At 46.3% G+C, this 27,431-nt stretch overlaps 1 protein-coding gene across 1 annotated transcript in view; it reads left to right on the top strand.

Annotated features, from left to right (window-relative positions):
- ttn.1 (titin, tandem duplicate 1) overlaps positions 1–27,431 on the top strand; it is a 163,960-nt gene that overhangs the window by 118,953 nt on the left and 17,576 nt on the right. The window contains 15 exon segments of the mRNA XM_034561711.1: positions 13–16,510; positions 16,622–17,352; positions 17,439–17,735; positions 17,946–18,533; positions 18,654–18,956; positions 19,080–19,376; positions 19,471–19,758; positions 19,885–20,190; positions 20,416–20,718; positions 20,808–21,113; positions 21,221–22,984; positions 23,125–23,418; positions 24,582–24,866; positions 24,956–25,255; positions 25,359–27,425. Coding sequence (XP_034417602.1) covers positions 13–16,510; positions 16,622–17,352; positions 17,439–17,735; positions 17,946–18,533; positions 18,654–18,956; positions 19,080–19,376; positions 19,471–19,758; positions 19,885–20,190; positions 20,416–20,718; positions 20,808–21,113; positions 21,221–22,984; positions 23,125–23,418; positions 24,582–24,866; positions 24,956–25,255; positions 25,359–27,425 — 24,627 coding nt within the window.

The following is a 27,431-nucleotide window of genomic DNA, read 5'->3' as shown; positions in this document are numbered from 1 at the left end:
TATGTATGTCAGATGTGCCTGGACCTCCATTCAATCCAAGAGTCACAGACACAACCAAGAGGACTGCCACTCTGAACTGGGGGAAACCTCTTGATAATGGTGGACTTGAAGTGACTGGATATATGATTGAACACAAGAAGGAAGGAACAGAAGAATGGGTGAAGGACACCCCTTCATCTCCACTTAGGATCACAGAGTTTGTTGTTCCCGGGCTGGAAACTGGTGCAAAATACCACTTCAGGATTAGCGCTGTAAATGCTAAGGGAGCAGGTGAACCTGCTGAAACTCAGGAACTGTTTGAGATTGTGGAGCGTCCAGCTGAACCCGATTTGGAGCTGGATGTTGAGCTGAGAAGAACCCTTGTCGTCAGAGCTGGCTGCTCCATTCGCCTCTTTGTACCAATCAAGGGACGGCCAACACCTACTGTCACCTGGACTAAGGAGGGTGGTCCCGTTCCACGTGCCGTCATTGACAGCACAGAGTCATTCACAATGCTGATCATCCCTGAGAGTTCAAGGATTGATGTGGGTAAATATGAGCTGACCCTCGAAAACTCAGCTGGAAAGAAGAGTGCCGCTGTACATGTGAGAGTTCTGGACTCACCTGGACCTCCACTTAACCTAAAACCAGTCAAGATTGACAAGGAAAGCATTACTCTTCAGTGGGAGATGCCTCTCATTGATGGTGGAGCCAAGATCACCAACTACATCATTGAGAAGAGAGAATCAACACGCAAGGCTTTTGCTACTGCTGTTACAAAATGCCCAAGCACCTCAGTCAGGATAGGAGATCTAGGTGAAGGCTGTGAGTACTATTTCAGAGTGTCTGCCGAGAATGAGTATGGCATTGGTGAGGCGGCTGAAACTGCTGATCCAATTCGTGCATCGCAGACACCAACTCCTCCAGAGAGCATTATTCCTACTGATATCACCAAAAACTCTGTGAGTCTGGCCTGGACCAAACCCAAGCATGATGGTGGAAGCAGAATTACGGGATATGTCCTTGAAGCCCAGAAGAAGGGAACTGATCCGTGGGCACATGTAACAGCAGTCAAGAACATGGACTTCACAGTGAAGAATCTTAATGAGACGGAGGAGTACATTTTCCGCGTAATGGCTGTCAACAATTCAGGTAGAAGCGTTCCACGTGAGAGCAAACCCATTGTTGTCAAAGATTCTACTTTGCTGCCACAGTTCGACCTCCGTGGTGTATGTCAGAAGACTGTTATTGCCAAGGCAGGAGATGATATCAAGGTGGAAATTCCAGTGATGGGACGTCCTAGACCAATAATCTCTTGGCAAAAGGATAGCACAGCCATGAAGCTCACACAGAGAACCACTGTGGAAACTACTGCTGCCACTGTTATCCTCAGCATCGGTGAATGCAACAGAGCTGACAGTGGTTTATACACAATGACAGGAAAGAACATAGTTGGTTCTGTGACAGACAACATCATCGTTAAAGTGCATGATGTACCTGGGCCACCCAAGGGACCAGTTAACATTGTGGAGATAGCTCGTACCTATTGCATCTTTGCGTGGGACACTCCCGAGAATGATGGAGGTGTTCCAATCAACAATTATGTGGTTGAGATCAGAGACACCACTTCCCAAACATGGACAGAGCTGTCTTCCACGGTCATCCGTACTATGTTCAAAGCCATTCGCTTAAACACTGGATCAGAGTACCAGTTCAGAGTAAAGGCTAAGAACAGATATGGTGTTGGACCTCCCATCACCTCACACTCAGTGGTGGCTGCCTATCCTTTCAAAGTCCCTGGACCTCCTGGTACTCCTGGTGTTGTTGCATTTACCAAGGACTCCATAACAATTGGCTGGAATGAGCCTGTGGTTGATGGTGGAAATGAAGTAATTGGTTATCATGTTGAGAGGAAAGAAAGAAGCAGCATTATGTGGCAGAAGATCAGCAAGAGTCTTGTGAGAGGAAACCTCTTTAAATCCAGTGGGCTTGAAGCTGGATCTGCTTATGAGTTCCGTGTCATGGCTGAAAACATGGCTGGAATTGGTAAGCCCAGCAAAGCCTCAGAACCAATACTGGCCTTGGACCCTGTAGACCCACCAGGTCAACCTGAGCCAATACTTGTCACCAAGAATGTCATTACCATTCAGTGGACAAAGCCTGAGTATGATGGTGGTTTTAAAATCACTGGCTACACAGTAGAAAAGAAAGAACTGCCTACTGGGCGCTGGATCAGAGCCAACTTCACCAACATCACTGAGACCACATTCACTGTCAGTGGACTGACTCAAGATGCCTCTTATGAATTCCGTGTTATAGCCAGAAACTCAGCAGGTGCAGTGAGCTTGCCCTCTGAGACATCAGACCCAATTACCTGCAAAGATGACATTATTGAGCCCCGCATTATGGTTGATGCCATCTTTAAGGATGTTGTTCTACTGAAGGCAGGAGAGTCCTTCAAGCTTGATGCTGACATTGCTGGTCAACCAACCCCATCTATGGCTTGGACCAAGAATGGAAAGGAGGTTGACAACACAATGAAACTGGATGTAAAGTTTACAGAACTGACAACTACTCTTACCAACAAGGACTCTATAAGATCAGATGGAGGAGAATTTGTTTTGACTGCCACTAATGTTGGTGGATTTGCTAAGCACATTTTTAATGTCAAAGTGCTTGACAGACCTGGACCACCAGTTGGACCTCTTGATGTGTCCAATGTCAACGCTGACAACTGTGTAATCACCTGGGCTCCACCTGCAGATGATGGAGGTGCCAAGATAGAAGGATACGTGATTGAGAAGCGTGAGTCAAGCAGACTGGTTTGGACCAATGTGATTTCAGACTTGCAAGTTACACAATATAAGGTGACCAAGCTGCTCAAAGGAAATGAATATATCTTCAGAGTTATGGCAGTAAACAAATTTGGACTTGGCGAGTCTCTTGATTCAGAACCCACTATTGCAGACAACCCATATGTGGTTTCAGATCCTCCAGGGAATCCTGAGGTAACAGCTATTACTAAAGATTCAATGATTGTTATGTGGCAAGTGCCTGTGAGGGATGGTGGAACTCCCATCACCAACTACAATATTGAAAGGAAAGACAGAATAGGCCTCCGCTGGGTAAAATGCAACAAGAGGAAGGTCAAAGATCTACAATTCAAGGCAGCAGGCCTTGTTGTCGGACATGAATATAAGTTCAGAATTGTTGCTGAGAATGCTGCTGGAGTGAGTGCTCCAAGTGTCTCAAGTCCATTCTACAAGGCCACTGATGCACTGTACAAGCCAGGGGCCCCATGCAATCCCAGAATCTTGGACACAACCAAGTCCTCAATTACTGTTGCATGGAACAAACCTGTATATGATGGTGGCTCTGACATCACTGGCTACATTGTGGAGACCTGCGTCCGATCTGAAAAGGAGGAAGAGGAGGAATGGACGATTGTGACACCCAAAGAAGGACTCCTTGCCACTTCGTTTACCATTATTAACCTGAAGGAGAACCAGGAGTACAAGATTAATATCTCTTCCGTAAACAGTGAAGGAGTTGGCGATGCAGCATCTGTACCTGACAATACCAAGGCAGAGGACAGGCTCCTGCCACCTGAGATGGATTTGGATGCTGAGCTCCGCAAGCTTATCAGTCTTCGAGCTTGCTGCTCACTCAGACTGTTTGTGCCTATCAGAGGCAGACCAGCTCCTCAGGCTAAATGGACCAAAGGAGATGGTGAACGTATTGAGAGGGCAACCATTGACAGCACAACATCATACACCTTACTTGTAATTGAAAATGTCAACAGATTTGACAGTGGAAAGTATAATCTTACAGTTGAAAACAGCTCCGGATCCAAGACAGTTACAGTCCAAGTCAGGGTGCTTGACACACCAAGTGCCCCACAGAATCTCAAGATTACTGCTATAACAAAGGAATCTGTCACTTTGATTTGGGAGCCACCTGTAAATGATGGAGGAGTTAAGGTTAAAAACTACATTGTTGAAAAACGCGAGTCCACAAGGAAAGCATATGCCACAGTCAATGCTAACTGCCATCATACCACATTTACAGTTGGCCAGCTCTTGGAAGGATGCAACTATTACTTCAGAGTTTTGGCTGAGAATGAATATGGCATTGGCCTTCCCATTGAATCTGGTGAATCAGTTAAAGTGTCTGAGAAACCACAGCCACCTGGCAAAGTCTCTCTTAAGGATGTTACCAAGAGCAGTGTCACCCTCTCCTGGGAGAAGCCAGCGCATGATGGTGGCAGCAGAGTGGGCTGTTATGTTGTTGAGATCCAGCCTAAGGGTGTTGATAAGTGGAGCCAGTCCGTGATCGTAAAGGAAACAGAAGCTACTATTAGTGGACTCAATGCAGGTGAAGAATACATGTTCCGTGTTGCAGCAAGAAATGAGAAGGGAACAAGTGACCCACGACAGATTGGTGTGCCTGTGATCGTAAAAGATCTTGTGTTTGCACCTGTTGCCAAGATGTTGTTCAACACATTCAGTGTGTTAGCCGGAGAAGACCTGACAGTAGAAGTTCCTTATGTTGCACGTCCAAAAGCAGCTGTCTCCTGGGTAAAAGATGGTCAGCCTCTGAAGAGAACTACCAGAGTAAACTTTGGAGCAACAGAGACAATGCTGAACCTCAAGATAAAAGAGGCTACTCGAGATGATGTTGGACAGTACCATATTACTATTAGCAACACAGCAGGAGAGACAACAGCCGACATTGGCATTGTTGTACTAGACAAACCAGGACAGCCAGGAGGTCCAGTTAAGGTGGAGGGGGTCACATCTGACAGTGTAACCATCTCCTGGAACCTACCAGAATATGATGGTGGATGCACAATCAAAAACTACATTGTGGAAAAGAGAGATACATCCACAACTGCCTGGATGATTGTATCTCCAAACCTGGCAAGGACCAAAATAAAGGCAGGCAGGTTGAAGACTGGTTCTGAGTATCAATTTAGAATCACAGCAGAAAACAGATATGGAAAAGGTCCAGCTCTTCTCTCAGAGTGTATTGTGGCTCAATACCCATACAAGCTCCCAGGACCACCAGGAACACCATCCATTGCAGTCTGCACCAAAGACAGCATGGTGGTGGCCTGGAATGAACCTGTGATTGATGGTGGCTGCACTATCTTGGGCTACCATCTTGAACGCAAAGAGAGAAACAGCATCCTTTGGGTCAAACTCAACAAGTCTCTTATTACTGACCAAACCTTCAGGACTTGTGATCTGGAACCAGGAATGGAATATGAGTACAGAGTTTATGCAGAAAATATTGTCGGAACAGGCAAAGTGAGCAAAGTATCTGAGGGACAAGTTGCTAGAGATCCTTGTGATCCCCCTGGCACCCCAGAGGCAACAAAGATCACTAAAGACTCCATAACCATTGTTTGGACCAAGCCTGAATATGATGGTGGTGCAAAGGTTACAGGTTACGTTGTGGAAAAGAAGGAGCTTCCTGAAGGTCGTTGGCTGAAGGCTAACTTCACCAATGTCATTGAGACAGAATACGTTGCAACTGGACTTGTGCAGGATGATCAGTATGAGTTCCGTGTCATTGCCAGAAATGCTGCTGGTGTTTTCAGTCTGCCCTCTTACAGCACCGGTCCTATCACTGCCAGGGATGAAATTGAACCACCACGCTTCAGTATTGACCCAGAGTATACACAGACTGTTGTAGTTAATGCCGGAGACAACTTCAAAATTGATGCAGATGTTCATGGCAAACCATTGCCCTCTATATACTGGATGAAGGGAGAGCAGGAGCTGGGCAACACTATTCATAGAGAAATTAAGAACACACCCATCAAAGCTTATATATCTGTCAAGGAAGCTAAACTTTCCGATGGAGGCCAATACACTCTGCTGTTGAAAAATCCAGGGGGAGAAAAGGCTGTACAGGTCAATGTTGTTGTTCTAGATAAACCTGGCGAACCACAGGGACCTTTTGTTGTTACAGGAATAACCAAAGACCGATGCTGCCTTGCATGGAAACCACCACTACAAGATGGTGGCAGCAAGATCTCTCACTACATTGTAAAGAGGAGAGAGACAAGCAGGCTAGTCTGGACTGTTGTTGATTCAAAAGTAGAGAAGATTTGTTTAAAGGTCACAAAGCTCCTGGAAGGAAATGAGTACATCTTCAGAGTCCATGCTGTCAACCAGTTTGGAGTGGGTGCACCACTTGAGTCTGCTGCTGCTACAATTAAAGATCCATTTGAGGTGCCTGGAACACCCAAGAGCTTGGAAGTTTCAGATATCAAAAAAGATTCAATGGTGCTCACCTGGGAGGCTCCTTCCGAAAATGGAGGCAGTCCTATCACTGGATACATAATTGAGAAACATGACAAAGAAGGTGTAAGATGGACCAGATGTAACAGGAAAACAGTCACTGACTTGACTTTCAAGGTCCCTGGACTCTTGGAAAGGCATAGTTATGAATTCAGAGTTGTAGCTGAGAATGCTGTAGGCCTTGGTGAGCCAAGCGCCCCAACTGTGTTCATCAATGCACTTGATCCCATCTTCAGGCCTGGCCCACCACACAATCCAAGAGTAACTGACACAACTAAAACATCAGTATTTCTTTCATGGGGCAAGCCCGTCTGTGACGGAGGCTGTGAGATTCAAGGATACATTATCGAGTGTTGCACTACCACAGAGCAACCGGCGCCAGCCGAGGCTCCTGCTGAATTCACAGCTGCCGAGGCAGTCGCCACAGACGCCCCTGCTGAGGAATGGACAATGTGCACACCTCCAACAGGTGTCAAGAAGACCAAGTTTGAAGTTGTAAAGCTGAAAGAAAATCAGACATACAAGTTTAGAGTATGTGCTATCAACAAAGTTGGAGTTGGTGAGCATGCCAATGTTGCTGGAGCTGTTGTTGCCCAGGACAGAGCAGAGGAGCCAGACCTTGACATTGACCCAGAACTGAGAAAGATTGTGACCATTAAAGCTGGAGCTTCGCTCAGACTGTTTATTCCTATCAAAGGAAGGCCCACTCCTGCCATAAAGTGGGACAAAGATGAAGCTGCACTAAAAGAGACAGCTCAGGTTGAGGTGACCAGCAGTTACTCATCCCTTGTAATTGACAAGATGAGCAGAAATGACAGTGGGAAATACACCATCACTGCAGAAAACACCAGTGGAACCAAATCTGCATTTGTTGTTGTGCGTGTTCTCGACACACCGAGTGCTCCTGTTAACTTGAAAGTGAAAGAAATAACAAACCAGTCTGTGACACTGGCATGGGAGCCACCTCTGTTGGATGGAGGGTCCAAGATCAAGAACTACATTGTTGAAAAGAGAGAAAGCACTCGCAAAACGTATGCAGCTGTTGTAACAAATTGTCATGCTCTTTCATGGAAGATTGAGCCACTCCAGGAGGGTTGCAGTTACTACTTCCGAGTCCTTGCTGAGAATGAACATGGTGTTGGCCTGCCTGCAGCAACTGCAGATCCTCTTAAGGTCTCAGAGGTGCCCCAGTCTCCGAAGAACTTGATTGTTACAGATCAAACCAAAACAAGCATATCTTTGGCCTGGGAGAGGCCTGAGTATGATGGCGGTAGCAGAGTCATTCAGTACCTGCTCGAGGTGCAACTTAAGGGCCATGAGAAGTGGTCTGGTGTTAACACATTTAAGACAATGGACACTACTGTTTCTAAACTGAATCCAGGAGAGGAGTACCTGTTTAGAATTTTCGCAATCAATGATAAGGGAAAGAGTGACCCCAAAGTCATTGCTGGTCCAGTGATGACCAAGGACTTAGTCTATGAGCCAGATGTTCGACCAGCATTCAGCAGCTACAGTGTCAAAGTAGGCAAAGACCTGAACGTTGATATTCCCTTCTTTGGAAGACCTAAACCAACAGTCTCATGGACGAAAGACGGAGCCTCTTTGAAGTTCACTACCAGAGTCAACATTTGCAACACATCAACACATACAACATTGTGCATTAAGGAGGCAACAGGTGATGATGGTGGCATGTACAGTATATATGTTGCTAACTCAGCTGGAAAGAAAGACACAACAGTTGAAATTATTGTACTTGACAAGCCTGGTCCTCCATCTGGCCCTGTGAGGTTCGATGAAATCACAACACAGAGTGTAACTCTTTCATGGGATCCACCAAAGCACAATGGTGGCTGCCAGATTTCCAATTACATTGTACAGAAGAGAGCCACTACCACAGCAACATGGGAAAATGTCAGCATCAACTATGCCAGAACAACCATTAAAGTCCCTAAACTGAAGACTGGAGCAGAGTACCAGTTTAGGATCATTGCTCAGAACCGCTATGGCAAGAGTCATGGTCTGGATTCATCTAGTGTGGTTGCTCAGTACCCATACAAAGAGCCAGGCCCACCAGGCACTCCCTTCATATCTTCTCTCTCTCGGGACCACCAGATTGTTGAGTGGCACGAGCCGGTCCAAGATGGAGGCAGCCCTGTCCTGGGCTACCATCTTGAAAGGAAAGAGAGGAATAGTATTCTCTGGATCAAGATCAACAAGACACTTATTCACGAGACTATTTTCAAGAGTCACCCCTTGGAAGAGAGTGTTGAGTATGAGTACCGGGTTTATGCTGAAAATATAGTTGGCGTTGGCAGGTGCAGTAAGGTCTCAGAAGGCTCTGTTGCCCGTGACCAATGTGATCCTCCTGGCACACCAGAGGCCATCCATGTGACCAGGGACACCATTGTAATCCAGTGGACTAAACCAGAATATGATGGTGGCAGTAATATAACTGGCTATACTGTGGAGAGACGTGATCTGCCAGAAGGCAGGTGGGTAAGGGCAAACTTCACTAATGTGATTGAGACCCAGTTCACTGTCACTGGTCTGACTGAAAATGCACAGTATGACTTTAGAGTCATTGCTAAGAATTCTGTAGGCACCGTCAGTAAACCATCCTACAACAGTGGACCAATTACTGTAAGTGATAAGTTGGAAGCACCCAAATTCTCCATTGACCCCGCATTCATCAAAACCATTACCATCAATGCCGGTGAGACCTTCAAGCTAGATGCCGATGTCTATGGCAAGCCACTCCCCACAATCCAGTGGTTCAAGGATGAAAAAATAATCGAGAATACACTCAGACTGGAGATTAAAAACACAGACAACCATGCAATGATTGTCATTAAGGACTCTGTTAGAAGTAGTGGTGGAATTTACACACTCCAGCTGACAAATGAGGCTGGCAGTGAAACTGTTCCATTCAAGGTCTTGGTCCTGGACAGGCCTAGCCAATGTGAAGGACCCCTCCACACCGCTGGAGTAGCTGAAGATAGATGCACACTGGTATGGCATGCCCCTCTACATGATGGAGGTAGTCCTATTAAGCACTATATAATCGAGAGAAGAGAGACCAGCCGTCTAGCTTGGACTATTGTTTCTAACAGCTGTGAAACCACATGCTACAAAGTCACCAAATTACTGGAAGGTAATGAGTATATGTTCCGTGTCATGGCAGTTAACAGTTATGGTGTCAGTGAGCCACTGGAGTCTAGCGGAGTGATTATGAAGACTCCATTTGTTCCTCCTGGTTCACCTCATATCGAGGATGTATCCAACATTGCTCACGATGGCATGACCATCACTTGGTCAGCCCCTGAGACTGATGGTGGTAGTGAGATTACCAATTACATCCTTGAAAAGAAGGACAGAAATGGAATAAAATGGACCAGATGCAACAGACAAAAAGTCACTGATCTCTCCTTTAGAGCTACAGGTCTAACCACTGGCCATGAATATGAATTCAGAGTGGCTGCTGAAAATGTAGTTGGAGCAGGAGAACCAAGCCTTCCAAGTTCATACTACAAGGCCAGTGATCCCAAGTACAAGCCTGGTGCCCCAGCATATGTGAATGTGATTGACTCCACAAAGAGTTCAATGACAGTGTCATGGGGTAAGCCTCTTTCTGATGGTGGCAGCACCATTCAAGGATACATTGTTGAAGTCTGTAAGGCTGAGGAGGAGGAATGGACAATGGTTACTCCCCCCACTGGCCTGCGTGTCAACAAATATGAAATTACCAAACTGACTGAGGGTCAGGAGTACAAGATACAGGTCTGTGCTTTGAACAAGCTGGGAGTTGGTGAACCAGCAGGTCTCTCTGGAACAGCTAAGCCGGAGGAAAGGTTGGACCCACCACAGATCCAGCTTAACTCTGAGCTGAGAAAGGGCATCACTTTGAAAGCTGGTGGATCTGTTAGGATCCATATTCCATTCAAGGGCAGGCCAACACCTGAGATTAAGTGGACTAAGGATGAGGGAGACTTGACTGAAAAAGCAGTGGTTGAGAAAGCTCTCAACTTCACACAGTTGTCCATTGACTCATGTGACAGGAGTGACTCTGGAAAATACACCCTGAGCTTGACGAACAGCAGTGGAACTGTGTCTGAGTTTGTTGCTGTGAAAGTCCTGGATACACCTGGCTCCCCACAGAACCTTGTGGTTCAAGAAGTCAAAAAAGACTCTGTCACTCTTGTATGGATTGCCCCACTGATTGATGGAGGTTCCAAAATCAAGAACTATGTCATTGACAAACGTGAATCAACCAGAAAGACATATGCAAATGTTTCAACCAAATGTAGCAAGACAACATTCAAAGTTGAGAACTTGATTGAAGGTGCCATGTACTACTTCAGAGTCATGGCTGAGAATGATTATGGAATCGGCCAGGCTGTTGAAACAAAGGCAGCTTTTAAGGCCTCTGAGGTACCACTGCCTGTTGGAAAAATCTCCCTCACGGATGTCACCAAGGCCAGTATCTCACTGGCCTGGGAGAAACCTGAGCATGATGGTGGCAGTAGAATTGGTGGCTACCTAATTGAGATGCAACCCAAGGGTACAGATAAGTGGGGAGTGGCAACAAATACAAAGACATGCGAGGGCACTGTCACCGGCCTCACAGCAGGAGCAGAATACCTATTCCGTATCATTGCTTACAATGAGAAGGGAAAGAGTGAGCCAACGGCACTAGCTGCCCCCATTGTTGCCAATGACATAACAATAGATCCAAGCATTAAGATGCAATTTAACACCTACAGTGTATTAGCTGGAAAGGACTTGAAGTTGGAATTCCCTGTGCTTGGCAGGCCCAAACCTAGAGTTTCCTGGACCAAGGATGGTCAGTCTTTGAAGGTGACATCCAGAATCAATGTCATAAACACACCAACAACAACTGGAATTAAAATTACTGAGGCATGCAAGGATGACTTTGGCAAATATTCCATCATAGCAACCAATAGTGCCAGCACGATCACTGAGGATGTGGCTGTCATTATCCTTGACAAGCCCGGTCCACCAAAAGGTCCAATCAAGGTTGTTGAAGTGAGCAACACCTTTGTTCATCTCTCCTGGGAGCCTCCAGTGTACACGGGTGGATGCCAGGTAAATAACTATATAGTGGAGAAGAGAGACACCACCACCCAAACATGGCAGTCGGTCACCACACAGCTTGCTAGAACGGCTATCAAGATCACCAAGCTGAAGACTGATGCAGAATACCAGTTTAGAATCATAGCTGAAAACAGATATGGAAAGGGTGCCTCTCTGGAATCAAAGTCCATCGTTGTTCAATATCCATACAAACCACCAGGGCCTCCAGGAACACCATTTATCAAATCTGCATCAAAGGAAATGATGATCATTGAATGGAATGAGCCAGTCAATGATGGTGGAAGTACACCTATTGGGTACCATCTAGAAAGCAAGGAGAGAAGCAGCATCATGTGGAACAAACTGAACAAGATTCTTATAACTGATACTCAGTTCAAGATCTCCAATCTAGAGGAGGGTATTGGCTATGAATTCAGAGTCTGTGCTGAGAATATTGTTGGCATTGGCAGATGCAGTAAAGTGTCTGAGTCCTTTGTAGCTCGTGACCCATGTGATCCTCCTGGTGCTCCTGAAGCTGTATCTATTTCTAAGACCGTAATAAAAATTCAGTGGACCAAGCCTCAGTATGATGGTGGCAGCAAAGTCAATGGATATATTGTGGAAAGGAAAGATATTTCCTCCCCTGATGGACACTGGGTAAGGGCTAATTTCACTAATATAATTGAGACTGAGTATACCGTCACCAGCCTGACAGAGAATGAGCAATATGAATTCAGAGTTATTGCAAGAAATGCAGCCGGAACCTTCAGCAAGCCATCCGACAGCTCTGGACCTATTACTGCTACTGATGAAATTGAACCACCAAGGGCTTCAATGGATCCCAAGTACAAGGATGTTATTATTGTCAATGCTGGAGAACACTTGCTTCTTGATGCTGACATCTATGGAAAACCAATTCCTGATGTTGTCTGGCTAAAAGAGGGCAAGGAAATGGACAAAGCCCTGCGCATTGACGTAAAAACTACACAGAAACGTGCAGCCATTACCATTAAGGATGTAACCAAGCTTGATGGTGGCCACTATGACCTGGTCCTCAAAAATCTGGGTGGTACAAAAATCTTCCCTATCACTGTCAAAGTCCTTGATAAACCAGGTCCACCTGCTGGACCCATGAGAATGACAGGAATCATGGCTGACAGGTGCATCCTTTCCTGGGCTGAACCAACTCTGGATGGTGGGGCTAGTATCACTCACTATGTCTTGGAGAAGAGAGAGACTAGCAGGTTGTCCTGGACAGTAGCTGGACCAAATATCAAGGGTCTGTACCATAAACTAACAAATTTACTTCCTGGAAATGAATACATTTTCAGAGTCAGGGCAGTCAACAAATATGGTTTTGGCGACTATCTCGAGAGTGAAGCCGTCATTGCACGCAATCCTTACAAACCACCTAGTGCTCCTGGAACTCCAGAAGCAAGTCAGATCACAAAGGAATCTATGGTTCTGTCATGGACTGCTCCAGAACAGACTGGCGGAGCTGAAATGGAGGGCTATCACCTTGAAAAACGTGACAAAGATAGTGTAAGGTGGACAAAATGCAACAGACAAAAGCTGACTGACAACCACTTCAAGGTCACAGGTCTGATGACGGACCACTTCTATGAGTTCCGTGTTGCTGCTGAAAATGAGGCTGGAATGGGAGACCTTAGTGAATTGTCCCTACTTCATAGAGCGTGTGATGCCACAACACCACCTGGACCTCCACACCATCCTAAGGTGACAGACTACACAAAGTCTTCTGTGTCTCTGTCCTGGGTCAAACCTGACTTTGATGGTGGTGCCTATGTAAAGGGATACATTGTTGAGATGAGGGAGTATACACCACTACCCGAAGAAGCAGAGGAAGCAGAAGTAGCACCGGCAGTAGAGGCCCTAGTTGAAAAAGAATGGACCATGTGCACTCCACCCACTGGCACACAAGCCACTAAACTCACTATCACAGACCTGAAGGAGGCTGGAGAGTACCAGTTCCGTGTCTGTGCAATTAATTCTGAGGGAGTGGGGGAGGCTGCTAATTTCCATAGCACTGTGGTTACTTCTGACAGGGTTGAAGCACCAGAGATCGAGCTGGATGCTGATCTCAGGAAGGTGGTATCTGTCCGTGCAGGTGGAACTCTGCGTCTGTTTGTCACCATCAGAGGAAGGCCGGAACCTGCTGTGAAGTGGGAGAAGGTTGAGGGTACTCTCACAGAGCGTACTGGAATTGACACCACCAGCTCATATACCATGCTCGTCATTGACAATGTTAACCGTTTTGACAGTGGTAAATACTCACTAACACTAGAGAACAGCAGTGGTGCCAAATCCGCTATTGTTGCAGTGAGAATTTTGGATACACCAAGCGCGCCACAAAGCTTTTCAGTGAAGGAGCTCAAGAAGGATTCAGTGACTCTCTCCTGGGATACACCACTTACTGATGGTGGTTCTAAAATCACAAACTATATTGTAGAGAAAAGAGAGTCTGTCAGGAAGGCCTATACCACTGTCACCAGCAACTGCTTGGTCAACTCATTCAAGATTGAAGAGCTGCCTGAGGGTGGAATTTTCTACTTCAGAGTCTGTGCTGTGAATGAATATGGCCAAGGACAGATGGTTGAAACCAAAGAAATCAAAGTGTCTGAGGTACCGCAGCCACCAAGCAAGGTTAGCCTTGTAGATTTGACAAAGACCAGCGTGTCACTGACATGGGACAAACCTGTTCATGATGGTGGAAGCAAAGTTATGTGCTACAATGTAGAATTTAAGCCCAAGAGTGGGGATAAATGGGGCACAGCATGCACAGTCAAGGTGACTGAAGCAACTATTCCTAATCTAACTCCTAATGAAGCCTATTTATTCAGAATTGTTGCAATCAATGAGAAGGGAAAAAGTGATCCAAAGGATCTTGGTTTGCCTGTGGTTGCAAAGGATGTAGCAATTGAACCATCGGTCAACTTGCTCTTTACCACATACAGCGTGAAGGCTAAGGGTGACCTCACTTTTGAGGTTCCAGTCAGAGGCAGGCCTAAGCCTGTTGTATCCTGGAAGAAGGATGGCCTTCCTTTGAAGCAAACAGCATCAGTTACTATCTTAAACACTGCAACCTCATCCAAAATTATCATCAAAGAGGCTAGCAGAGAGCATGTTGGCAAGTATGAGATCACCCTGGCAAATACAGGAGGAACTGTCACAGCAGATATTGGAGTTGTTGTCCTCGATAAACCAGGTGCACCTAAAAGTGTCAAGGTGGATTCGGTGACATCAGACAGCATCACACTGTCCTGGTCTCCACCAGATTATGATGGTGGCTGCTCCATCAGTAACTATATTGTGGAGAAGAGAGACACAAACACCCAAGAATGGCAGATGGTAGCAAGTAACGTTGCCAGAACATCTTTCAAGGCTGGCCGCCTGACACACAGAGCAGAGTACCAATTCCGCATCTATGCAGTCAACCGTTATGGAAAGAGTACATATGTGGATTCACCTGGAATCACTGCTCAGTATAACTTCAAACAACCTGGACCTCCTTCCACACCTATAGTGAAGTTGGCCACCAAGTCTTACATGTTGGTGATTTGGAATGAGCCAGTCATTGATGGTGGCAGTCCTGTTGTGGGCTACCATCTGGAGAGGAAGGAACGTTCCAGCATTCTTTGGACAAAGATGAATAGAGGAATGATTAAAGACACAGAATACAAAGTCATTGGAATTGAAGAGGGCATGATGTATGAATACCGTGTTTACGCTGAAAATATATCTGGTATCGGTAAATGCAGCAAGGTCTGTGAAGCTGTAGCAGCCAGAGATCCTTGTGACCCGCCAGGAACACCTGTGGTCACTGCTGTTACCAGAACATCTGTCTCCTTGTCTTGGGATAAACCAGAGTATGATGGTGGAGCCAAGGTTTCTGGCTACACCATTGAACGCAGAGACCTTCCTGAAGGACGCTGGACAAGGTGCAACTTCACCAATGTGCCCGAGACCCGCTACGATGCAACAGGCCTTACAGAGAACAGTCAGTATGACTTCCGTGTCATTGCTAAGAATGCAGCTGGATTGTTCAGTGATCCATCTGACACCACTGGCCCCATCACTGTCAAGGATGATGTAGATCCACCACGCATTATGATGGATGTCAAGTTCAGAGAGACATTGCTTGTGAAAGCAGGAGAAACTCTGAAGATTAATGCTGACCTTGCTGGACGTCCTGCTCCTGTCATTTCCTGGACCAAGGATGGCAAAGAGATTGAGCTGAGAGCCAGAATCCAGATTGTTTCCACGGACACCAGCACTTCTGTCATTGTGAAGGATAGCATCAGAACAGATTCTGGACAGTATATTCTGACTCTACAGAATATTGGCGGAACAGTTACCATGCCAATAAACTGTGTGATTCTAGATAAGCCAGGACCCTCAGCAGGACCTCTGCAGATCACAGGTCTCACAGCTGAAGCATGCACTCTGTCATGGGGTCCTCCACAGGAAGCCGGTGGTGCTGACATCACACATTACGTTGTGGAAAAGCGTGAGACCAGCCGCTTGGCATGGACAGTGGTAAAGGGAGATGTCACAAAAACATACCTCAAAGTCACAGGACTGCTCAAGGGCAACGAATATATCTTCAGGGTTTTGGCTGTCAACAAGAATGGACTTGGTGAGGCTCTGGAATGTGATGCTGTAAAGATCACAGATCCATACACTTTTGCCACTGCTCCAACTAATGTTGATGTTGCTGCCATAACTGGTGATTCAATGACCCTCACCTGGTGCAAGCCAGCCAGTGATGGAGGCACCCCCATCATTGGATATGTGATTGAGCGCCGTGAGAAGACTGGTATGCGCTGGATCCGTGTGAACAGAGATCCAGTTGTTGAATGTACCACAGTAGCAACCAAACTGCGCAAGGGTTGTGAGTATGACTTCAGAGTCTATGCTGAAAATGAGGCTGGTCTCAGTCCTCCAAGTGAACGATCTGCATCATTCAGAGCAGTCGATGCTTTGGTTGTTGCTTCTCGCCCAACCAAGCCAAAGATCATCAGTTCCACCAAGGAAAGTGTGTCCATTGTCTGGAAACCACCAAGACATGATGGTGGTACTCCGATCCTTGGATACAGTGTAGAATATAGAGAGTACATCCACAAACTAGAGCCCGAGGTTGTTGGAGAAGAGGAAGAATATGAGGAGGAGGAGGAGGAGGAGGAGGAAGAAGAGGTACCTGAATCACCCGAAGAACTAGCAAGATGGGTTGAGGCTATCCCTCTTACCAAGAGCTTAGAGTTCACGGTCACTGGACTAAAGACGGATGCAGAATATGAATTCTGTGTCAAGGCAATAAACAGAGTTGCCAGCAGTGTGCGTAGTTTATATTCAGATGCAGCCACAGCAATGGACAGAACTGCAGAGCCATCGTTTGATGTTGACATTGAAATGCGTAAAGTACTTATTGTCAAGCATGGCACAGCATTTACTCTCAAGGTACCATTCAAGGGCAAACCTGTGCCATCAGTAGCGTGGGCTAGGGAGGGCGTTGATCTGAAGGTCAGAGGAACCATTGAATCAACAGAATCAAGCACTTCACTGACCATTGAAAAGTCAACCAGAAATGACTCTGGAGAGTACTTTGTCACTATTGAATCGCCACTTGGAACAGCAACATTGCCCATGGTTGTCAAGGTGCTCGACTCTCCTGGACCTCCTGTCAACGTTAAAGTTTCAGCAGTGACCAGGGATTCTGCAACCCTCAGTTGGGAAGCTCCAGAGAATGATGGCGGTGATGCAGTGAAGGCCTACCATGTTGAAAAACGTGAGGCCAGTAAGAAGGCGTGGGTGTCTGTGACCAGCAACTGCCACGCATTGACATTTAAGGTGAATGACTTGCAGGAGGGAGCCATGTATTACTTCAGAGTTATTGGAGAAAATGAGTATGGAGTAGGTGTCCCTCAGGAGGCCAAGAATGGAACAAAGATTACAGGTAATGTTGTGTACTGACAATTGATTTTTCAGATCTTTACCATTCAACAAAATGTGCCTCATGAAATTTCCCACCGTCTTTTACAGAGGTACCAAGTGCTCCCATGAAACTTGGAGTCGCAAATGTTACCAAGGACAACGTTACGATTGCCTGGACAAGACCAGAATATGATGGCGGTAGCAGAGTCACTGGGTACCTAATTGATGCCTTGGAGAAGGGACAGACCAAGTGGGTGAAGTGTGCCACAGTGAAGACTATGACCCACACCATCAAGAACCTGAGGGAGTGTGCAGAGTACTACTTTAGAGTCCGTGCTGAGAACCATGCCGGACTCAGTGAACCAAAGGAGATGATCGTACCCATTATCGTCAAGGAAATACATGGTATTATCTTCACACATTTTGATTTGAGTTATTATTGACCCCAGAAAAAAAGATGTTGTGCACAAAGAATACAATTTAAAATATTTTTACAAATTGATTTTTCTCTTTCAAAGGTATACATGATATAACATAATGACTGAGAATACATAGGGACTGGAATGTGTGAATATGACATTAATTATCACATTGATTGTCTTCTTTCTTAAACAGAGGCTCCTGAATTTGACCTGAAGAACTACCCCAAGAATACAGTTTATGTGAGAGCAGGATCCAACCTGACCTTTGAGATTCCTCTCAATGCCAGGCCCATGCCTAAGGTGACCATGTCCAAGAACAATGTTGTCATCAAGGGATCCAAGAGGCTGCTAACTGAACTAACTCCAGACAGTTTAATCATCACCCTGAATGAAAGCATTTCAAGTGACTCTGGCAAATATGAAGTCACAGCCTCTAATGCGGGAGGTACCACCAAGATCTTCCTTATCTTCGTTGTGCTGGACAGACCTGGACCTCCTATTGGTCCAATCGAGGTCGGTGAGGTCGGAGAAACCACAGTATGTCTGAAATGGGCAGTTCCAGAGTATGATGGTGGCAGTCCTGTTACGAACTACATTGTCCTGAAACGTGAAACCAGTACTCCTAACTGGGCAGAGGTGTCAACTAGCATTGCCAGAAGCTCAATCAAGGTCACTAAGCTGACCAAAGGAGAGGAGTATCAGTTCAGGATCAAGGCTGAGAACCGTTTCGGTGTCAGTGACTATATTGACACCAAGCAAGTCATGATAAAGCTTCCATACAGTAAGTAATTGTGTGCGTGTGTGTGCGTGCGTGCGTGCGTCTTACTCTTTTTAATTTTCCATTTTTATGGATGAGATGATCTTTCTGAATAAACATTAACATGACTGTTGTCCATTACAGCCATCCCTGGGCCTCCATCCACACCATGGCTCGGCTTTGTATCCAGAGAGAGCCTCACAGTCTGCTGGAATGAGCCAGTCAATGATGGTGGAAACACTGTAATTGGATATCATCTCCAGATGAAGGAGAGGAGCAGCATCCTCTGGCAGAAGGTCAATAAGACACCAATCTCAGGAAACCAGTGGCGACTCACAAACATCTGCCCTGGCCTCATCTATGAATTCAAGGTGGCAGCTGAAAATGCCGCCGGTATTGGAAAGTTGAGCAAGACATCTGAAGAGGTGCTTGCTATTGATGCCTGCGGTAAGTGATTTGAATTTGGATCTCTGTCTCCAGCTTTAAGGGGACACATATCATAAAATAATAAAGGAGCTTACACTAAGACTGTTTCACTAAAGTTGCATCTTTCACAATGTAATGTTGCAGAGCCACCAGCAAATGTCCATATCACAGAAGTCACCAAGAACTCAGTTAGACTGGCCTGGCAGAGGCCTCCATATGATGGTGGCAGCAAGATTTCCGGCTACAGTGTGGAGAGGAGGGAAGCTCCCAGTGACAGATGGGTGAAGGCCAACTTCACAAACATCATTGAGATGGGCTTCACTGTTTCTGGACTAAACCAGGATAAGTCTTATGAGTTCAGAGTATACGCCAAGAACGCTGTTGGGTCCGTCAGCAACCCATCGCTCATTGCTGGCCCAGTCACTTGTGTGGACGCATGTGGTGAGGATTTGATCTCAGACTCTGTTTGCATGTCCTGTTTTATTTTATTGGATTTATTTATACATTACTTATATCGATATCTCGTGTCCCACAGGTGCCCCTGCTATTGACCTTCCTCCAGAGTATCTGGATGTGGTTCAGTACAAGGCTGGGGCTTCAGTTAAGCTTAAAGTTGGAATCATCGCCACACCTCTGCCAACCATTGAATGGCTGAAGGACGGAAAGGAGCTCGTAGCAACATCTACCTTGTCTATTGAAAGTACAACCGACTCCTCTGCTGTGCTAATCAAGGATGCTGCTCGCCTTAACACAGGCTCATATGAGGTCAAGATCAAGAATGTTCTGGGCTCAGCATCTGCAAACATCAGGGTTGAAATCCTAGGTATTTCGAAAGTCTTGCCTCACCTTTCCATATTTATCCATAATTCTGACTATATCAAATATAAATGGAGATGATCTAATGTGATAGTCTATTTTATGCACTTTTATTTTTTTTACCCCGCCTTAGACAAACCTGGAATCCCAGCCGGTACCATTGTATTCAACTCCATCACAGCAGACAAGATGACCTTCAGCTGGCAGCCTGTGCCCGAGTCTGACCATGGAGGTTTCCAGGTGACCCACTACATTGTTGAGAGGCGTGAAACCAGCCGAGTGGTCTGGTCGACAATTTCAGACAAACACGAGCAGACAAACGTCACCGTCAGCAAGCTACTGCGTGGAAATGAGTATGTGTTCCGTGTAATGGCCGTTAATAAGTGCGGTGTTGGCGAGCCACTGGTGTCGGAGCCTGTCATCGCTAAGAACGCCTTTGGTAAGTTTTGAGCTGTACAATGCTGTGAATTTGATTGTTCATGTGAGTGTGAAGTTAGAGGAGATTTTATGTTTGAGCGTCTACAGTTTTCGTGTTTAGGTAACCCTCACTACATAAACTAAATGCATTACTCTGCAGCACTTATCTATTGTCTTTATGTTTTTTTACATATTCTTTGATTTTATTTAGTCATTTCTTAACATGTTTTGTTCTACATTTCTATAGTAACTCCTGGGCAGCCTCATACTCCTGAGGTGAATACCATCACCAAGTCAACCATGGTGGTGGAATGGGACAAGCCCGGTGTAGACGGAGGTAGCACAGTGTCGGGCTACTACCTGGAGAGACGCGACAAGAAGAGCTTGCGCTGGATCAGAGTTTACAAAGACCCTGTCACTGGCATCAAACAGACAGTCTACCACCTGACTGAAGGAAACGAGTACCAATATCGCATCTGTGCCATTAACAGGGCTGGAGAGGGACCGTTCTCTGATGCATCAGACTACTACAAGGCTGCTGACCCAGTTGGTAAGTGGTCTAAAATTCACAAATTTCCAACAAAAACAAAAGAGATAAATACAGTACACTCCCACTAAACAAATACATTCTACTTACAGATACACCAGATGAGCCTTGCAAGCTGAAGGTGGTGGACTCCACCAAGACCTCCATCACCTTGGGCTGGTCCAAGCCAGAATGGGATGGAGGCAGTGAGGTCACCAGCTACATGGTGGAGAAGCTTGTTGAGGGAGAGACAGAATGGGCTATGATTACCTCAAGGGGAGAGGTCAAGACAACAGAATACACAGTTCACGACTTAAAACCAGATGTCAACTACTTCTTCAGAGTCTCTGCTGTCAACTTTGCTGGCCATGGAGAGCCTCTGGAGATGACGGAGCCTGTGCAAGCCAAGGACATCCTGGGTAAATTTATTCAAAGATATTGAACATGTGAAGTGTGTTCAGTATGTAACACATATGTCTAGTTCATTTTTACGTTGCTCACAATGTGAATTGTTCTTGACTTACAGAGGCGGCCCAGATCGACCCAGATGTGGCCATGAGAACTCACTATATCGTGAAGGCTGGCAAGGATGTGGAGCTGTCTGTTCCTCTGAAGGGCAGGCCTGCTCCCACTGCTTCCTGGAGTAAGGAAGAAGAATGCATCGATCGTGACCCCAAATATGAGTTCCACCACTCAGACACCACCACAGTTCTTGTGATGCGTGAGGTGACCAGGCTGGACACTGGAAAGTACACAGTGAAAATAGAGAATGGTGTCGGCGAGCCAAAGTCGCTGACCCTTTCCGTGAAGGTCCAGGATACTCCAGCTCAGTGCAAGACCCTGGTCCTGAAGGACGTGACCCGTGGAAAGGTTACTCTTTGCTGGGAGCCTCCACTTCTCGACGGTGGTGCTGAGGTCACAAACTACATTGTTGAGAAAAGGGACTCTTCCAAGAGATCCTACTCTGCAGTGACAAGCAAATGCACAGACACAACATACACCATTGAAGACCTCTCAGAGAAGACATCCTTCTTCTTCCGCGTGTTAGCAGAGAATGAGAACGGTGTTGGTGATCCATGTGACACGCTTGAGCCTTTGAAGGCCACAGAGACTCCAGGGCCAGTCAAGGAGGTTTCTATGAAGGATTCATCAAAGACCTCTGTCACTCTGCAGTGGCTGAAGCCCGAGTACGACGGCGGCAGCATCATCTCGGACTATGTCATTGAGCAGAAGCTCAAGGACCAGGAATGGTCTTTGGGAGGGACTAGCAGACATTGCGAATTTGAAGTCAATAAACTCAAGGAGCACTCAGACGTGTTCTTCAGAGTTGCTGCCAGGAATGAGAAGGGACAGGGTGACTTTGTTGAGATTGGGCCGATCAAGGTTATTGACTACATTATCACACCTGAAGCAAGCCTCGCAGAGTACCCAGGTGGCCGTATCAATGTTCGGCTGGGTCACAATGTGCACATTGAGCTGCCATACATAGGTAAACCCAAACCTTCTATCCTGTGGCTGAAGGACAACCTCGCTCTAAAGGAGAGTGACCTAATCCGCTTTAAGAAGACAGAAAACAAAGCCACTCTAATGATTAAGAATGTAACCAAGGAGAATGAGGGTAAATACACTCTGACCCTTGACAATAAAGTAAGCAGGAAATCTGTCCACATCCATGTCGTCACACTTGGACCTCCATCAAAGCCTGTTGGACCCATCCGCCTGGATGAAGTGAGAGCTGAGAGCATCATGATTTCCTGGGATGAACCCAATGACGACGGTGGTGGAGACATCACCTGCTACGCTGTAGAGAAGCGCGACACCTCCCAGTCTGACTGGAAGATGGCCTGCTCCAGTGTAGAGGATACTCAGTTTAAGGTCCCCAACCTAATCAAGGGTGTCCAGTACCAGTTCAGAGTGTGTGCTGAGAACAGATACGGTGTCAGCAAGCCTCTTATCTCCCAGAATGTCATTGCCAAGCACCAGTTCAGGCCTCCAGGCCCACCAGGCAAGCCCGTTGTATACAATGTCACCAACGATGGCATGACAATCCAGTGGGAGCAGCCCATCTATGACGGCGGTACCCCCATCCAGGCCTTCCATGTGGAGAAGAGGGAAAATAACAGTATCATGTGGCAAAAGGTGAACACTGTACTGATCAAAGAAACGGATTACAGAATCTCGGAGCTCATTGAAGGTCTTGAGTACTCCTTCAGAGTCTATGCCCAGAATGATGCTGGCTTCAGCCGAATGAGTGAAGAGAGCAAGCCAATCATGGCTGTCAGTCCTGTTGGTGAGTGCATATTTAGAACATTATATTATTTTGTTTCTTTGTTATACTTATAACATGCATAATATTGGAATAATAGCTATAGTTCTTAAATTGGACTAGAATGAAAACATAAATTTAAAGCTTCATCTGATGTCTTCCAGATCCTCCTGGTCAGCCCGACTACATTGATGTGACAAGTGACTCAGTGACACTGAAATGGGATGCCCCCAAACGTGATGGTGGTAGCAAGATTACCAGCTACAGCATTGAGAAACGGCAAGGACATGGACGCTGGTTCAAGGCCAACTTGACTGATGTACACGACTGCCAGTACACCGTCACTGGGTTGGCAACAAATGAACGTTATGAGTTCAAAGTGACTGCCAGAAATGCAATCGGTGTCGTCAGTCCTCCCTCCAACTCCTCTGGATTGATTGTGGTCAGAAGTGAGAACGGTGAGTAAAAAGAACTTGGAGGATGACTGTAATATCAGCAGAATGAACAGTGGCGGCTGGTGGAATTGTTTTTGGTAGGGCCATCCAATCAATTTCAGCAAACATCCTAGTATGATTCAATGCAAAAAAAGTATAAAACACGCACTTTGTAGTTAAATATTTAACATATATACAGTATATATATATATATATATATATATATATATATATATCATATAATAATATTCAGTATAATATGATATATGAATACCATACCATTACAATATAAATATATTAAATATATTATGGTAAAATATGAATATCGTATAATATAAATCACATATATATATATATATACACACATATATAATCTAATAGAACATGTTTATATTTTAAGTTGCCCCTATGAACCTTGTAGGGTTAAAGTGAGCCTGTTTCTATCCACCTCCTCATTGTGTTTCTTCACCTCCATCCTGTGTCCGTCCTCCAGCTGGTAGCGACATTCACTTTGCCCAATATGGTGTTCTCATGTGTGTCCTGGTGGTGTTCTCATGTGTGTCCTGGTGTTCTCATCATGTGTGTCCTGGTGTTCTCATGTTCTCATGTGTGTCCTGGTGTTCTCATCATGTGTGTCCTGGTGGTGTTCTCATGTGTGTCCTGGTGTTCTCATCATGTGTGTCCTGGTGTTCTCATGTTCTCATGTGTGTCCTGGTGTTCTCATCACGTGTGTCCTGGTGTTCTCATGTTCTCATGTGTGTCCTGGTGTTCTCATGTTCTCATGTGTGTCCTGGTGTTCTCATGTTATCATGTGTGTCCTGGTGTTCTCATTGTTCTCATGTGTGTCCTGGTGGTGTTATCATGTGTGTCCTTGTGTTCTCATTGTTCTCATGTGTGTCATGTATTCTTCTCTCAAACGGGTCTTGGAGGAGAGGTTTTACCGGGTCAGGTCTTCTTGGAAGAGAAGTGCTCGTGCTCACACTGGCCGTTGTCATGTCGTTAAAAAAGCGCCTGATGAGAACGTGCAGCTTTTGGGCCAGAGGACTTTGGCCCAAAGCTGAACCTATTTTAGGATCCATTGGCCAGCCGCCACTGAGCTTGAATGTATTCCCCACCATCATTCAACTTGAGTTGTCAAGTTTTTAGCTAAGCACTGTCCTAATGCATTCCCATTTATTTTAAACTAGCTTCTCCAATCATTGAGTTTGGCCCAGAGTACTTCGAGGGTCTGACGGTCAAGGCAGGAGACAACATTAGGCTAAAGGTTATCATCACTGGACGCCCTGTTCCCAAGGTCGTCTGGTTCAGAGACGGTGTGGAGGTTACCAAAAAGATGATGGACATCATCAATGTTGCTGGATCCAGCACCCTGTTTGTCAGGGACGCTGATCGTACTCACAGTGGCCACTACACTGTGGAGGCTACTAACGGGTCTGGAAGCCGGAAGGAAGGCATCCTTGTTCAAGTCCAAGGTACGCAGTTTTACACTTCATAACACAGTGCAGTTGTACACCAGTTTATTTAGTTATGTTCTAACTTTAATCCCCCACATGTGATACAGACACACCTGGGGAACCGGTGGGACCCATCACTTTCAGCAACATCGCAGAGGGTAAATGCACTCTGACTTGGAACCAACCAGAGAACGACGGCTGCTCAGAGATCACGCATTACATCATTGAGAAGCGTGAGACTGCCAAGATCTCCTGGTCTTTGGTGTCTGACGAATGTACAGAGTGCACCTTCAATGTAACCAAGCTTATCAAGACCAATGAATACCAGTTCAGGGCCTCTGCTGTTAACAAGTTTGGAGTTGGCAGACCTTTGGAGTCCAGCCCCATCATTGCACAGATGCAATACAGTAAGTGGAAACTTGGAAAGGCTTTTTTAAAATGTAATATTTAAGTTTTAGTTTTCTATATTTTACAAATAATGCACTAATCTATCAAAATCGTTCCCCTCAGCTTCTCCTGATGCTCCAGGCACTCCTGATGCTACTGAGACGACAGGAGAGAGCATAACACTCTCCTGGACACCTCCAACATCTGACGGAGGAAACCCCATTCAGTATTACCTCCTGGAGAAACGGGAAAAGAAAACTGTCCGGTTCTACAAGGTGACGACCAAGAAGCCCCTCGTTGAATGTGCTCACAAGGTGCTCCACCTGACAGAGGATATGGAGTATGAGTTCCGAGTCATGGCCGTGAATGATGCTGGTGTTGGAGCTCCAAGCAACATCTCTATGCCTATCAAAGCCGCCGAGCCAAAGGATATTCCTTGTGCTCCATCTGTGGTCTGTGTGTCCGACTCGACCAACACCTCCATCAGCCTGGAATGGTCCAGGCCTGCCGACGACGGCGGCATGGAGATCCTGGGCTACATCATTGAAATGGTGAAGGGAGAAGAGACCGAATGGAAGAGAGTAAATGAGGAGCTGGTGGCAGAAACTAATTACACGGTGACTGGGCTACAGACAGGAGCTGAATACAGGTTCCATGTTGCAGCTTTAAACCATGTGGGTAGAGGCGAGGACAAGGAGATTCCAGAGCCTGCTCAGGCTGTAGACAGGCTCACGCCACCACAGGTGGATATTGACGCCACCTTCAGGCAGACACACATTGTCAAGCCTGGAGGCTCAGTGTGCTTGGGCATTCACTTCAGAGGAAAGCCAATTCCCAATGCCACATGGGTGATGGAGGAAGGCGAGCTGGGTGTCATGTCAGAGATCACAACTACAGACGGCTACAGTTCTTTAAACATTGAAAACTGCTCAAGGAATGATACAGGCAAATACACTGTTAACCTGGAGAACGCTAGTGGCAGCAAGGCTGTTACATTCACTGTAAAGGTTATGGACACTCCTGGACCTCCACATGGTGTTGTCTTAAAGGAGGTGTCCAGGGGCTCCGTCACACTTATCTGGGAGCCTCCTCTCAATGACGGTGGAGCACGAATCCATCACTATATCGTTGAGAGGCGCGAGGCTAGCCGCCGCACATGGCAGCAGTCTGGTGGCAATTGCAAGCAGCAAATCCTGAAGATCCAGGACCTGCTGGAGGGCGTGCCATACTTCTTCAGGGTCTCAGCCGAGAACCAGCACGGTGTGGGTGAGGCGTTTGAGCTCACTCAGCCTGTCATTGCCACCGCAGAGCCAGCATCTCCAAAGAGAATGGACATCCTGGACACCACAGACAGCTCTGTGTCCCTGGGCTGGCTGAAACCAGAGCATGATGGCGGGAGCCGGATCCAGTGTTACATCATTGAGGCCAAGGCAAAGGATACAGACAAATGGGTAGTGGTTGCCAACACCAATAATCTCACCTATGTGGTTGAAAAGCTCAACAAGGGTGATGAGTATGACTTCCGTGTGAAGGCCAAGAATGAATCTGGTTCCAGCACACCCAGGGAAACTCTGGCTCCTGTGCTAGTCAAAGAGCCTCACATTGAACCTGCCGCTGACCTCAGTGAGATCACCAACCAGCTAATCACCTGTAGTTCTGGCAGAACCTTCATCATTGATGTTCCCATCAGTGGAAGACCTGCTCCTAAGGTCACCTGGAAGCTAGAAGAGATGAGGCTAAAGAACTCAGACAGAGTCTCCATCCAAACAACTAAGGACAGAACCAGCATCTCAGTCAAGGAGGCCATGAGAGGAGATGGTGGTAAATACTACCTGACTCTGGAGAATGTGGCAGGAACCAGGACCTTCACTATTGAAGTTAATGTCACAGGTAGACCCGGTCCTCCAACCGGACCCATCGAAATCTCATCCATCACCTCTGAGTCCTGCGTAATTAACTGGCAACTACCAGAGGATGATGGTGGCACTGACATCACCAACTACATCGTGGAGAAGCGTGAGTCCGGCTCCACCGCCTGGCAGCTGATCAACTCTAGCGTTAAGCGCACAACTCTCGACGTCAGTCACTTGACCAAGTACATGCAGTACACATTCAGGGTTTCTGCTGAGAATAGATTTGGTGTCAGCAAGCACACTGAGTCTGAGACTATTGTTGCAGAGCATCCTTTCAGTGAGT

Source organism: Cyclopterus lumpus, chromosome 21 (assembly GCF_009769545.1).
Source record: "Cyclopterus lumpus isolate fCycLum1 chromosome 21, fCycLum1.pri, whole genome shotgun sequence".
Classification (NCBI taxonomy): domain Eukaryota; kingdom Metazoa; phylum Chordata; class Actinopteri; order Perciformes; family Cyclopteridae; genus Cyclopterus; species Cyclopterus lumpus.
Note: the sequence above shows the minus strand (reverse complement) of the source record. Positions and strands in the feature narration are given on the sequence as shown.